General features: G+C 38.4%; 1 protein-coding gene across 2 annotated transcripts in view; it reads left to right on the top strand.

The window, feature by feature from the left end:
* Positions 1–13,394, top strand: part of SEMA3C (semaphorin 3C) — a 144,212-nt gene that overhangs the window by 83,302 nt on the left and 47,516 nt on the right. For both annotated transcript variants that reach the window (XM_038741277.1, XM_038741278.1), the window contains 3 exons: positions 887–1,006; positions 4,300–4,390; positions 10,495–10,614. In XM_038741277.1, the coding sequence (XP_038597205.1) occupies positions 887–1,006; positions 4,300–4,390; positions 10,495–10,614 (331 nt within the window). The remainder of the gene's footprint in view (positions 1–886; positions 1,007–4,299; positions 4,391–10,494; positions 10,615–13,394) is intronic.

Raw genomic sequence — 13,394 nt, 5'->3', positions numbered from 1 at the left:
ATTTACGTAGTACACACATATCCATACTAAATTAACACTTTTGAGCCTTAAAAAACATACCGTGTGCAATTATGTAATCACTTTGCAGGTAATTTTATAAACAGGTGTCAGGATAAAGAGTCATTATACAGTGAATGTAAATGTCTGAAAATATAAATAAAATGTCCAGCCTTTTAAGCAAGAACTCTTTCAATGACTGATGACTTGAAAATTAAAATTAGATAAGAAACATCTGGACACAGCTACCTTAAAAGGCAGCAGAAAATGTGGATTCCCATCATAAATTAATAAATGAAAAAGGAGATGAAAAGCTGATGGAGGAGGAAGAAACATAAAAGTGAATATTGCTCAAGTATGGATTTTCATGGATAAAACAGTTCTCATACTCTTTCAGAATTTGACCATCATTTGAGAAGCTGTGGGGCCTAATTATAGAGTACAAGTCTGGGAATCAGAGGATTTGAGTTCTAATTCCAACTCCAGCACTTTTCTGCCCATGTGACTTTGGGCAAATCACTTCACTTCTCTGTGCCTCAGTTCCCTCACCTGTGATGATTAAATGATGATTAAGACCCTGAGTCCCATGTGGGACAGAGACTGTACCCAACCTGATTTGCCTGTTTCCACTCCAGTGCTTAGTACAGTACCTGGCACATAGTAAGCACTTCAACAAATACCATGATAAAAATACTAATGATAATTATTATATTTATCATTGGGAAGGGAACATTACCAACGCTGTTGTGCTATATTCTCTGAAGTGGTTAGAACAGGGCTTTGCACAGTAAGCATTCAGTACATATGATTGATTTAAAGACAGCATGGAAGATTCAAGAATTACACTATTAGTTTATTCATTAAATTTGTCTATTTGCTATTCTTTCAGCATGGCTGTGGCAACTTTGTCCGGGTGATTCAGGCTTTCAACCGAACTCACTTGTATGTTTGTGGGAGTGGTGCTTTCAGTCCGGTTTGCACATATCTGAACAGAGGGAGGAGGTCTGAGGTAAGTGTATGCAGTCAATTTTGACTCTTGGTTACATGATGCAGATTTGAATTGTGTGACTCACAGGACCTAAAAATATTCTGTGGTTCTGATAAAGGGTGAAGATGTTTCCAACTTTGTTCATATTGTATATAAAATACTCAGATTCTAGGAGCATAAAAATGATAAATTATAATTAGAAATTGGAATTTTTCTGAGATCTGAGTCTCCCTGCTTTCAAAAGTCACGAGAATATTCTTTCATCTGCCTATTAAGGACATCTGTTACAGAAAGTAAAGTGAGAAAGACTCATGCAAATCTAAAAAAAAAAAAAAATTCCTCAGCCACCTCTTATTTGGAAGTAGTTGAAGTATTGTTCATTTCTGGTCCAAATTCTGGAGGAAGGTTTGTAGTAATGCCAACTTTCTAGAATCTGTTTTAAGTATTACTCATTTTTCTTCCAAATTTGGTAAACCTTTAAGAGGTAAGACATTCAATTTTGTTCATCTTTGAAGAATTTTTGAAACATAGTGCCACATAAGCCAAACAAAAAAGTAACATTTAAAAGTCGCCCACAAGTAACTTGGTTAAGTGAATTATATTAGCCACTAGCCCATCCATAAACACGTAATGTTAATGGTTATGTAAGCATCTAAGAATAATGTTCAGCTTGATGTATAGGGAAATATTTTATAATACTTGAACAAAAACGTTATGGTCTTTGAATGTAACATTGTAAAAAATAATTAGTCTACTTTCAGATCCACCCAGATTCTTCTAGACTGTGAGCCCACTGTTGGGTAGGGACCGTCTCTATATGTTGCCAACTTGTACTTCCCAAGCGCTTAGTACAGTGTTCTGCACACAGTAAGCGCTCAATAAATACGATTGATTGATTCACTGTTTCACTGATTGGGCTGAACATGAAGTTTTTTATACTTAAAGTTGAACCCATTTTGCATTCACTTTGTCCAACAGACTTTAAATCATCCCTAGTTTAGTATTAGTTCTTGAGTAAATAGACTTGACTGTATGTTGCCTGTGGGTAGGGCACGTGTCTACCAGTTCTGTTTTATTGGAGAGGCACTGTGGTCTAATGGAAAGTGCACTGCACGCTAATCAGAGGACCTGGGTTCTAATCCCACCCCCACCACTTATCCGCTGTGTGACCTCGGGTAAGTCACTTTAATTCTTTATGCCCCAGTTTCCTCATCTATAAAATAGGGATTAAATACAACTCCCTCTACTAAAGCTGCGAGACCTGGGTCTTGGGTTTCAATACTAGTTCTCCCTCCTATTTAGATTGTGAGCCCCATATTATAGCAGAACTAAGTTGGGGTTTTTCAGAGGGGTGGTCATTATTATTAACCTTTTTAACCCACATGAATATTCCCAATTCAGAATACAAGCAGGGTACATTTCATTAAGGAATATTCCTGATTCAGCCATTGACATTATTTCAGTTAATAAATAATTGAAATGGGAGTGGAGTATATTAAATGTTTACTAAATGAGTATTAAGCTATGGAACCACAGAATGTTTCATATATTGGTCTCTAGTTCAAAGTCAGGTCAAGGCATTGTTATAGACAATGGCTACTCAGTTACTTCTGTGAAATATTATAGAGTGTCTTTCATCCATCTATCTCCAGTGGAAACTATTTCTAAATTCCCACATGTCTTTCAGCTTAGTGTTACAGATGAGGAATCTGAATATAGGAAGTCTAGCCCAACTCATGCAATCGCACTCCAGCAAAGCTTAGTGAGAGGACTCATATTCAAGTCTCCTAACAAAAGATAAGGCTCTGTTGTGTGTCACAACATTTTTAATACCCATTCATTACTGTTACCACTAATCCCGGCTCCGCCAATTGTCAGCTGTGTGACTTTGGGCAAGTCACTTAACTTCTCTGTGCCTCAGTTACCTCATCTGTAAAATGGGGATTAAGACTGAGCCCCTCGTGGGACAACCTGATCACCTTGTAACCTCCCCAGTGCTTAGACAGTGCTTTGCACATAGTAAGCGCTTAATAAATGCCACTATTATTATTATTATTATTATTCAATCACATTTATTGAGGGTTTACTGTGTGTGGAGCACTGCACTAAGAGTTTGGGTGAGTACAATACAGCAATGCACAGACACATTCCCTGCCCACAATGAGCTTACATTTTAGAGGTGGAGACAGATATTGATATAAATAAATTACAGATAGGTATATAAGTGTTGTGGTCCTGGGAGGGGAGATGAATGAAGAGAGCAATTCCTGGTGACACAGAGAGGAGTGGGAGAAGAAGGGAGAGCTTAGTCAGGGAAGACGTCTTGGAGGAGATGGGCCTTCTATACCATTAATGTCAGCAACACGGCTCTTTATTTGGGGCCCATTAGTTGGGTACCATTGAACTTGGATTTTTTTTTCCATTTCCAGTAAGAGTTAAATTTCTTGCCATTAAGAACAGAGAACACCGGAATTCTACCAGAGTCAGACCCAGGGTCCAGCTTTCCCTGGAATTGTCCCTCTGATGGGGTCAATTAAAGGAAGTTTGCACAGAGTCTGGTGCCAGTCTCTTAGACACTAATTACAAAAGCTTCCATCATATCTCTTTCTGTCTTTTTCTTCAACAGTAACAAACTCAATCTTACTGAGCTAATCATTTTACCCTGATTGATCCCCAAGTGTCCAGTACCGAGTGCTCTGCCTACAGGAGGCACATAATAAATATCACTGATGATGGCCAGACTTTCTCTGTGTATTTCGGGTTGCCACTCTTTTTTGGAGCACTGACTTTAGGAAACAGTTGATGATACTCATTGATACTCTCATTTATAACTAGAAAATTGGTTCCTAAAACATTGAAAGATTGAAAATGGAAAAGACTTGCCTGGGGAGAATGATGTATGTCTGTAGTTCATTTAACAAAGTTCAGTAAAGAGTGACCTCTGTCTCAGTTTTCTAAAGCCTAGAGAAGAAGCCACTAGGAAACTAAATATATTTATTTCACAGTTATTACTTCCAGGTGATGATAGACATGGGTAGTAATAGGAGGTACTTATTAATTATAATTGATTCTCTTGAGATGCTTTACACCTCTGCTACCATTGTCTTTACATAGAGTAAATTTGCCTTGAGTCTAATGCATTTTGCACAGTCAAGTTACTCCTTGATTTTTTGAAGAGTTTAGAAGAAAGTAACATTTAACTCCATTTAAGGAAATAATTTCAGGAAAAAAGCCACCCTGAGAGGCTAGTTCGACTTCAAAGAGTAAACTTATTATTACTATTATTATTGATATTGGCCTTGTCTTAATTATAGGAGCAAGTTTTCATGATCGACTCCAAGTGCGAATCTGGGAAAGGTCGCTGCTCTTTCAATCCCAATGTGAACACTGTGTCTGTTATGATTAGTAAGTATTAAACAAAACTCAAGCTTTTAAATTTAAAAACTGAAATGTAAAATTGTAAGGTGCAGGCAGTTATGGGTTGTCATTCTGGCGCCCTCTACTGGTCTGCTGCTGCATATCTACTGCCCCTGGCATATCTCCTTTTCTGTGACGGTGTGGCTACTTTATTCCATCAATAAATTTGTCTTTATTGATCTAGCTACATTATTAAGTGGTTACTCTGTGCATATCTCTGTATTTAGAGCTTCATAAAGTACAATAGCATTACTAGACAAGATCCTGCCTTTCAGGAGCTTAAAATCTAGCTGGGGTAGACAGACCCTGGAATGCATTGCACGTAGTGGGAATCAGCAGAGTTATAAATTATGTACATAAGAGCTGTGGAGGAAAAGAAGTGGGTGAGTACATACTCAAATCCTTAGGTGATGAGGAAATACTAAAATGGCCAGGGTGTGAAGGGGATGACTGGGGGGCAGGAGGTAATGAGAGATTAATTACTTAGAGGAGACTCCATGGAGGGGCTATGTCTTCAGGAGGGCTTTAAAGATGGGGAGAGCAGTAGTACAGTGAATAAGGCGGGGGAGATGAGTTCCAGGCAGGAGGGAAGGTGTGAACAAGAGGTTGACAGGGAGAGAGATGTGACTGGAGCACAGTGAATAGGTAGATTTGGAGGGGAATGAAGTATGTGAATTGGGTTGTAGAGGACCACCTGAGTGTGAAGAATTGAACTAAGTCCTTCGGAGAATACAAGGGAAGCAAGATACATGACCCCTTCCTTGAATGGGCTCACAGTCTAATGGAGAAAGAAGACAAAAATGATTTACAAATACTGTGCTGTAACAATCTCTTCTGCTTTTATACTGCATTGTGGATGAGTTCATAGCTTTAAAATGGATGATTGCTAGGCCCCCTGCTCAAGTCTGCTTGAAAATCCCTTTGGTGCCATACAATGTCCTTAGCAAGGCAGACAAAGGCAAAGATGTAATGACAGTGGGAGTGGAGGACTAAGAAGAGGAGAAGCCATGGAAAGGTGCATGATGGCAGTGATGACACATCGGTTTAATGGACTCTATCAAAGCAAATACTTAGCTTCTTGAATATTTTTCAAATATCATTTCAAAATTTTGCACTGATTTTCCCTTTAAAAGTGCTTCTTCTCAAAAAGCAACATATATGTCCCTCTGCTCAACATGACATAGAACATAGCAACCATAGAAAACTGCCTGTTTGAAGCTTTGCCTGAAGCTCTGAGAGGCAGAAAGGAAGTCAGATTTTTAATTGATTCTCTATTCCAACAAGAATCTCTAGTCTGTTATTTTATATTGAGGCCTAAGAAGACGATCCCAGTGACAAATTATTTACTCATGTATCAAGTTCTTCTGAAAATCACTGCAAAATCTGTGTGCTGTAATTGCTGAATTTTTCTGCTTTTAAACTCAGATTTCTCCTTTCTTTGAGTTCTCCCGTTTTTCACCACAGTCCCCATCAGAGGCTACAGATGTTGTCTGTCATCCAAGTAAAAGGTTGGCAAGTGCATCTCACTCTGACAGCCAACATTGTTCTCAGCTGACCATCTGGGAAATGCTAGACTTAAAAAGATGGTCCTTGTGTTTCCCATAATGTTTATCCCTATAAGACTCCAAGTGTCTGCCCTGCCCCAGCTGAACAGTCCATGTTTCTCCACCTCAAACTGTCATGGAACCAAGTTGTTTCCATAGGGTCCTCCCTCCAGGGTCCAAATATTCTATAACACCATCTGTAGAGTCTGGGCTAATACTAATGTGACTAAACTTCACCCCACTGTTGGGATGAATTTAGAAGGGTTTTGTTTTCTCAGTCATCCTGTATGGATCCTGTGTTGTTCTAGTGGAAGAGCACTGCTCTGAGAATGAGGAGACCCCAGATCTACTTGTAACTAATGTGGATGGCTGAAGAACATACATTTTGCACAGCTCTGCCCTCTTGCCTACCTATTCACACATTATAATTCTGTACCCCATAGTAACATGGGGGGCATGGAATAGAGGGTATAAGTGATGCTGGGCAAATGACCACCATGAAAATCAACTGTTCTATATGGCTCCTCACTACTGAAGTCTCACTCCTGACAGAAGATTCCATTACATATATCCCAATCTCATGCTGGGTCAGCCTCATTATCTGGATTTTCTGTTCCCTCAGCTTGCCACCATCTGCCCCAGCACTTAGAACAGTTCTTGGCACATAGTAAGCACTTAGTAAATATCACAATTGTTGTCATCGTCATTATTATTGCACATAACAGCTCATCTGCATTATAGGCCATAACTGGTGATGTCACTCTTGGCTACTGAAGGCTAGTCCACAAAGTAGATGATCTTCTTGGCAACTATCTGCTAAAACTGGCCCTGGTCAGAGAGCAGTGTGACTTAGTGGAAAGAGCCCAGGTTTGGGAGTCAGTGGTCATGGGTTCTAATCCCAGCTCTGCCACTTGTCAGCTGTTTGACTTTGGGCAAATCACTTCACTGTGCCTCGGTTACCTCATCTGGAAAATGGGGATTAAGACTGTGAGCCCCACGTTGGACAATCTGATAGCCTTGCATCTATCGCAGCGATTGGAATAGTGTTTGGCACATAGTAAGCACAACAAATACCATTATTATTATTATTATTATTTTACTAGACTTATGAGTTTGGTTAGGACCAATCAGGGCCAGTGGTGTGGAGCTGGTCTAGGGCACCATCACCAGAGATTTCTGATACTCAGACCTGGTTTCTCCAGCAACACTACATTGTCACATCTTAAATTACAGTGGGACCTTTTCCAGGATTAGAAGAGAAATCCCATCATCTCTAATGTCTCAAGCATTTGCCATTGTTGGTAGGGTCATCAGTGATATGGTTTCCCATAACTTCTTTGGTAGAGAGTCAGTGCCCTCCCCCAATCCTTAGACACCTTGGATTCAGCCCTATAATCATTCAATCCTTACTGAAACAGAAGATAAGTTGAGAAGGCAGTAGACTTGGACAGCATGACCTAGTGGAGAAAGCAAATGCTTCAGGTTCAGAGGACCTGTGTTCTAATCAACATTCCTCCACTTACTTGCTGTGTGACCTTGAACAAGTCACTTAACTTCTCTGGACCTCAGTTTCCTCATCTATAAAATGGAACTCCAATACCTGTTCTCCTATTTAAACTGTGAGTCTCCTTTGGAACAGGGACTGTGTCCAACTTGATTATCTTGTATCTGCCCCATTGTTTAGCACAGTGTTTGGGCCACAATAATCACTAAATAAATACTTCTATAAATATTATTACCCTAAACTCTCCTTTTGTGTTGAAACTATTGGCTGAAGAATTGCTTCATTCCCAACTCCATTTACTGTACCTTTAAATATATACACCGTTCCCACTGAATCTGACCTTTAAGGTAGAAATCCCATTTACCTCCTTTTCTCAAATATTCCAGGTTAAGGATTACACACCAGAAAGACATGTGTTCCTGCCTTCAGACCAGAGTGCTAAGTGCTTAGTACAGTCCTCTACATACAGTAAGCACACAATATGATTGATTCTCATCTGGTTCTCAATTTGAGACTTCTGAAAACAGATCCACAATTGCCAGGATATAAAATTCTTATGCCTCAGAGAAAGAAATGAAGGTACTTGAAAATTTCCCATTTTGAACCACAATATTCAGAGTTCCAGCTCTCTTTACCTGAAACCCTTTTAGCATTTATATATAAATCCACCTTTTATTAAAATAAATTGAGCTGAAATTGAATTAGGGGCCAAATATTCTAGTTTATAAACATACATCTTAAGTTCTATGTGCTAATAATTAAAAATTAAAATAAAAAATGGATTTATGACAGCATTTTTTGGCTTAATTTAAACTTCTAATAGAAGCAAAGACTTATTTTACTACCACAAACAGAGAACCTGTATGAATAGATATTGATGATTTCACACATTTGTCGTCTTCAGGTATCACTATTGGATTCCATTCTATTTTTCAACGTAATTTCATCTTCTCCAGAATGATTTCTCTTTCACTGTGCCATTTTTTTAAAAAAAAATCTTGTTCTCCATCCACTGAATCACAATAAAAGGCAAAAAAATCCTTCCTGACATAGTGGCATGAATAATAATAATAATAATGGCTTTTATTAAGCACTTACTATGTGCAAAGCACTGTTCTAAGTGCTGGGGAGGTTACAAGGTGATCAGGTTGTCCCACAGGGGCTCACAGTCTTAATCCCCATTTTACAGATGAGGTAACTGAGGCTCAGAGAAGTTAAGTGACTTGCCCAAAGTCACACAGCTGACAAGTGGTGGAGCAGGGATTTGAACCCATGACCTCTGACTCCAGAGCCCGAGCTCTTTCAACTGAGCCACGCTGCTTCTCCACCTTCTGAAGCATGCAGAAATCTATAAACTAGGTGAAAGTGGAAGATCAACAAATTGCACAAAACACACAGGATACATTCACCCTTCCTGTGCTAGTTTAGAAATATGATGCTTTTTGCTGCAAGGACAACAGATTGACAAGAAAGGACTAGATAAAGAAAAATCTTGATAAAGAACTTGATAAAGACCTTGTTAAAGCACAAAAAATAAAATACCAAAGCACACAAGTTCTTTGATTTTCAACGATGTTGCACCAAGATTCTGAAAATTGTGATTTCTGTTAGCACCAGATTTAAAAAAGCATATTTTTTTCAACATCACACCTACAGCATAATAACAGAGAGAACAGCATGAAATGATCCTCTTGTTAGTACTAATTGCAGAGAAATTAGAAAGGAAATGAAGCTGGCGTATTCCATCCGGTCCTCAATTACAAATTCAGGCTCTTGAAATATTTAGGAAGCTACTACTAAATTGGTGTTCAACAGGATTAGCAATCACACAACCCCCAGTGCAATCTTCCAGAGATAAATATTGAAATAGAATGAGAGCTATAGTCCTCAACCTGCAGATCTATTAAACTGGGAAACCCCACCTGGAAATTAGAGGATTCATTATTAGCTAACAAGCAACTCCGTGCACATATTTTTCTGCAAATATTTTCACGGTCTTGAAGAAGTCAAAATTGCTCAAATGCAACTTTAGGCTAATTCAGTTAACTCCTCACAATGTTCTCCCTAGACCTCCTCCAGGAAGAGAGACATGTAGTCACTTTAAGTGTCAGCTAGCTCTGTTTATTAGTTTGTAAGGATTCAGATCAACATGAATAAGCAAGAAATGAAAAATAAATTCCTCAGTTCTTGTTCTCTCCAGGGTCCAAATGGTAGTTTTGGGGGTATTTTTTGTGTTTTTGTTGGAGAAGAAAGCCTCGTTGAATGCCTCAAAAGGAACATGACTCCTGCCAAGAAGTCCACCCTCTGAGGGCAATCAGGGGATTTGCACTGGGACATCAAAGGATGCAGCTGTGCTCAGTCATTCATCCACCTATACCACTAACCATGATTTCTAAAGATTACTTTAGCTACTGTGTGCTCAGAGTTCCAATGCCTCTAACCAGGGAAATTATCTTTGTTCCTAGCAGAGGGAAGAATTTAGATACAAATTGTGCTTGTGGGCTACATTTTCAGTGTAGTGCACAGGGAGTTTAATTACTAGATGGGATGAGATTTGCAATTTATTTATTCCCTGGATTTTTCTCATTTCTATCGCACTCTTTCCCCCGTACTTCACCTTTCCTTTCTGTTCGTTTTCTGGGTCTCTTTTTCTTCCACCTTTTTTTTCCCCTCCCTCTTGTTTTAACAAGGCAGATTTCATGTTAGAGACCAATCTAATGCTGTAGACAGACCGTAGTTAATTTGCCTCTATGGATTTCATTTTGACTGGGCAGAAAACATGTTTTAGCCTAGACTGTTTTATCATGACCACTGTAGGCTTTGATAATTAGAAGATGTAAAATTATAACAGAGAATGTATCTCATTCTTTTGGGTCAGGAAAGCATTAACCATCACTGTTCATCTAGTTGGAGTTTTATTCCACTATAAGGCAAATAAATCTTCGAGCAAATAACACCATATATTGTTAGTGGTGCCAAAAGAGACAAACCTACATTGTTAGAGTATATATTGGATGAATACTGTTTCTCTTTTCTATTTACAGATGAAGAGCTGTTCTCGGGAATGTATATAGATTTCATGGGCACTGATGCTGCTATTTTTCGTAGCTTAACCAAACGGAATGCAGTCAGAACTGATCAACATAATTCTAAGTGGTTAAGTGGTAAGACTTAATTCTATTGATGTATTTGACTCCCAGCTACCAATCATTCTTTTGATATTATTATTAGTCCTAGCATTTTAATTCTTGCTGTCTTTCACTTAGTGTATGGAATAAATTATCGCAAATGCTTTTGGAATATAATTAATGAGAACTACATGAAACAGGAATCTAAATATTTAGATAATAGTAAAATAGTTTGGGGTACAAATTAACACCTTTTCCTCAAAGGCTTACATCAGGCAAGATATAATCTGTTCAAAAAGTGTTAAAAGCATCCTATTCAATAATAATAATGATGATTATGGCATTTGTTAAACACTTACTATGTACCGGGCACTGTACTAAGTACAGGGGTGAATACAAACAAATCAGGTTGGACACAGTCCCTGTCCCATATGGGGCTCACAGTCTCAATCCCCATTTTACAGATGAGGGAACTGAGGCCCCAAGAAATAAAGTTACTTACCCAAGGTCACACAGCAGACAAGAGGCAGAGCCAGGATTAGAACCCATGACCTCTGACTCCCAGGTTTGTGCTCTATCCATTATGCCATTGCTGCTACTTTTGTTGACCTAGTATTGCCCATGGAAAAAATTACCCCTCCCATGCTAATTTACTTTTTTAATAATGTAGACTAAATGAAGGAATATTAAAATGTCCTAATCTCAAGGCATAAAAATATAAATGAATCAGACCTCTCCAAAAATTTCCTTCATCCTGAATCAAAAGTCCCCCCTCATGAAAAAAAAAAAGAAAGCACAAAGGGAATATTTATTCATTTGTATTTATCATATTTATACAACACTATGCAGAAAGAAGGCACTACATTGAGCTGGATTTAGAATGAGCAAGCTTTGCTTTCCCTAAGATAAGGTTTCAAAAACATTGACTTCTAAGTGTGTTTGAGCCTGGCTATAAGAGTAAGAGAAGTAGGATGGCACAAGGAAAGGGGTGTAAATAGTGGGGGAAGGAGGGAAGATAAACTCCACCATAATACCCTGGAGATCTATAATTATGTTGCTCTGAGTAGCTTTGCAATGGTAAGGAAGGCTAGCCTAGGCTAGCTTTTAAAGAAACAAAAGACCAATAACCCTCCTACTTTCCTTAATCTTTTCCTAGCATGGGGCTTTACTCTTTATGAGAGATGACATTTATTAAGCACCACCTGTTTGTTCCTTTTCTTAATCTCCTCATTAAGTGAAGTCCTGAAACCCCATTCCAGGGTGTTCTTATCAGAAAATTATATCATATGATGGATTAATAAAAATATCAATTAAAAATGTGTCCCTACATTAGAGCTTTCTGACTAATTTTCAAAGGGACAGGGGATTCAAGGCACCACTAGAAAGTGATTCTAACACAACATATTTATGATCTCCAGCTTATTCCTCAAGAGGAAGCAGAAACTCCAGATCCTCAGCATTACACCCTGGGGAAAATTCTAGCAGAACCTAAATTTGGCAATCTATTTAACACTGCCCAGATGAATGTGAATCAGTGCATTTAATTCCATTGAGTGGTTAACACAAGAAACCTTTTATGGGGCATGTGCTTCTTGAAATTATTCTCCCATATCTTTGGCTGCAACCAATTCTAAAGGTTGATTATGGCCTGAGAATAAGAAAGCCCTCTATGTCTTTAGATGACATTTTCTTTTTCAGTGGAGATTTCTTCCCTTCTTTTAACATGAGGATTTTATAATAGTCTATTTATCAAACTCCAGACTCTTGTTAAATCTGCTTCAATGAATCATGCTAGATATATTGAAAAAGGTCACCAAAACTGCCAGTCTTATTCATGTACTTATACTGGTTTAACATTTCCTGTAGACCTGAGATTTGATCCTTGAAACTGGTAGAACTTGATCACATTATGAAATTAAACTAGAAATTAAATTAGTCCAAAGCTAATAGTGTTGTTCACCAATTATCCCCAATTGTATCATCATGGAAGCACTGGAAGGAGATAAGCATATTCATTCTGAAGCATCATAACAGGAAGTGGATTTTAAAAGCAAGTTTCATCTTCACAGCCAAAATGGTGCATGAAAATATTTTAAAATAGATTTCCATCAAATCACCAAAAGAAAATAGTAAAGAGAAGTATTTGGAAATCACTTCACTGTTCCAGAATGAAAGATAGGGCCTATTACACTTTCTGAAACTGTTTAAATAACATATCATACTGAAAGGATGATTATGACTCCCTAGCTAAATCATCAGTATTTTGATAAACATACATTTACATAAGTGTGGATACAGACCTTATTAGAGGTTGATTCATTTATATTCTTGGTTAATTGATGTTAGGTATCCAGGTCATGTCTCTATAGTCAAGAACAGTGCTTCTCATATAGTAAGCACTTATCAAATACCATTATTATTATTAAACTTTGTATCCATCCACCTGTGTCATCACTGGGCACTCTGGCTCACAGAGAAGCAGTGTTGCCTAGTGGATAGAACACAGGCCTGGGAGCCAGAAGGATTTGGGTTTTAATCCCAGCTCCACCACTTCTCTACTATGTGACCTTGGGCAAGTCCTTCACTTCTCTGTGGCTTATTAACCTCATCTGTTAAATGGGAAGTGAGACTGTGAGCCCCATTTGGGACAAAGACTATGCTGGCACATAGTAAGCACTTAAACAAATGCCCATTATTATTATTGTTATTTCAGACAACATGGGTCTGGGAGAGCTTGGCTTAGGGAGGGGTAGGAGCATGGAGGGAGCAGAAGGGAAGAGAAAGAAAGAACAGAGTTGTCAGGAGGACTGGGAACT

Source organism: Tachyglossus aculeatus (assembly GCF_015852505.1).
Source record: "Tachyglossus aculeatus isolate mTacAcu1 chromosome 12 unlocalized genomic scaffold, mTacAcu1.pri SUPER_6_unloc_1, whole genome shotgun sequence".
NCBI classification, from domain to species: Eukaryota; Metazoa; Chordata; class Mammalia; order Monotremata; family Tachyglossidae; genus Tachyglossus; species Tachyglossus aculeatus.
The sequence above is the reverse complement of the archived record's forward strand: the minus strand, read 5'-3'. Positions and strand labels throughout refer to the sequence as shown.